The sequence below is a fragment of the Cryptosporidium hominis genome (assembly GCF_000006425.1).
Source record: "Cryptosporidium hominis TU502 chromosome 6 CHRO016110, whole genome shotgun sequence".
In the NCBI taxonomy this organism is placed as follows: domain Eukaryota; phylum Apicomplexa; class Conoidasida; order Eucoccidiorida; family Cryptosporidiidae; genus Cryptosporidium; species Cryptosporidium hominis.
In genome coordinates, this window is record NW_666664.1 from 1 (window position 1) to 1,924 (window position 1,924).

Below are 1,924 nucleotides of genomic sequence, written 5' to 3' on the forward strand. Positions count from 1 at the left end.
TCCAGTATTCACTACTTGTAAAATCTTCCACTGAATTTGGTAGCAGCTCCATTTCCTAATAATTTCCTAAGAATAATTAATAATTATTGGTTTGACAAATGGCGCCAAATTAAAATTTAATTCACACATTAAATTAAAAATTAAAAAAATAAAGAAATATTCCAACTTTCAAATATTAACAACAAATATATAGAATTAGTCATATTGTTTTATCTAAAATAGCCTAGATTTCCTAGAAAATTTATTCATCTTTTTCCCTGAAGGGGAATGTTTTCGTTGATAACTATGTAGAATAGCTTCTCCACGTTTGAAAGCATCCGAGGATAAAAGAGTGTCTAATAATGACATTCCTGAAGAACTTGGCTTCTTTGAGCATAGGCCTCTTTTGGGTTCTTTGTCCTCATCTTGTCCATTCAACTCTTCCCTTGAGTAGTCGAACTGTCTGTCCAAATCTTCTTTATACATTTTGTTTTTTGTCACATAAAGCTCTTGTTCCAATTCTTCATATGAAACTGGAACATCTCCCCATACATACTCCCAAAGAGATTGTTCCGGAAGAATAGATGACTCCATTTCACCATATTTTTTTTCTGGGATATCGATTTCTTGATTTGGAGGTTCTGGCTCTTCTTCAGAATGAATTTCTATTTCATCTTCTATCACCTTTAGGAGCTCTAAAATATGGAATGAAATATCTTGGTCTTCTATTAAATTAGAGTTGGAAGTTTTGAATTTGTTTACGTATTTTCCAGAATGCCATAACCATAATTTATCTAAGAATAACTTTGATTCAACTTTAACTATCTCCTTGCTACTATTGGAATTCAAGAGTTCAGAAATAAGCTTAATGGCACCATAATATTTCGAGATACTTAATTTCTCCTTCTGAATAGAAATCACCTTGTGAATCAGTATTATAACAGATTTTAGAAAAATTGTAAGAGTACTTGGGTCTATATTATCAATTGGAGATAAATCTCCACATAATATAAATGGAATAAAACCTCGGTTCATGTTTAGTAAAGAGTCAATGAGAAAGCATAAATCCTCAAAAGAACTATCTTGGACATTTTCGCTTAAAATGGTATTTATTATAACTGAAACAAATTTACAAAGAGAAAATACAACATGGCAATATAAACCGAACAAATTTCTTAAAGTAAGATGTGAATGTTTCTGAGAATTACCTCCAAAACTTCTTTTAAATCCTGATCTTTTATTGGAATGAAAAATTTCTTGGGAGCTTAAGTTCTGATCAGATTTTTCAATACTCCAATGAGCAACAAAGTCGTGAAGAAACTGCATTAAATATTTAATACAAGGTGTGTAAAATTTAAAGTTGCAAACTATTTGGTAGTTTGTTACAAAGAATACAATGTAATCTACTGAGGATTCTCTGATGATAAGTGTCTCATGGGGATTGAACAACTTCTTAAAGATAATTTGAAGGAATTTCTCGCACCAAGAATCGCAATGGCAAACCAAATATATAGGAATATAATTAACGAATTGACAACTTTCTATTGCAAGAATTTGAGTTTCAAATATATTCAAAATTGTGCTTTCAAGATCAACAAATTGTTTGTATAACAACTCCTCTTTCTTTCCATATCCTGAAACAACAATATCTTCTACTGCAGAAGATTCCAAATCACTACTTGAGAGAATATTTGAAACATTGTTAGGAACTTTCAAGTTTTTGGTTTGAGTAGAATATGAAGTTTCAGTAGAATTTAAAAAGATTTTAGTATATTGGAAACCATTTTCATATACTTCAGAAATAAAATCAAATAATCCTTTCATAACATTATCAATAACCTGAGCATTTCTATCAATATCTTCCTCTGTAAACCTTTGAGAAAATTGAGCTTTTAGACCATCCAAATCTTGTATATAAGACTTTGCAGAGTTAATGTCTGCATAT

General features: G+C 30.2%; 1 protein-coding gene across 1 annotated transcript; it reads right to left on the bottom strand.

Annotated features, from left to right (window-relative positions):
* Positions 1 to 213: 213 nt before the first annotated feature.
* Positions 214 to 1,803, bottom strand: Chro.60326 (hypothetical protein). The annotated part of the gene is made up of 1 exon (XM_659993.1): positions 214 to 1,803. The coding sequence occupies one exon, from the start codon at positions 1,801 to 1,803 to the stop codon at positions 214 to 216; it is 1,590 nt and encodes a 529-aa protein (XP_665085.1).
* Positions 1,804 to 1,924: the final 121 nt, after the last annotated feature.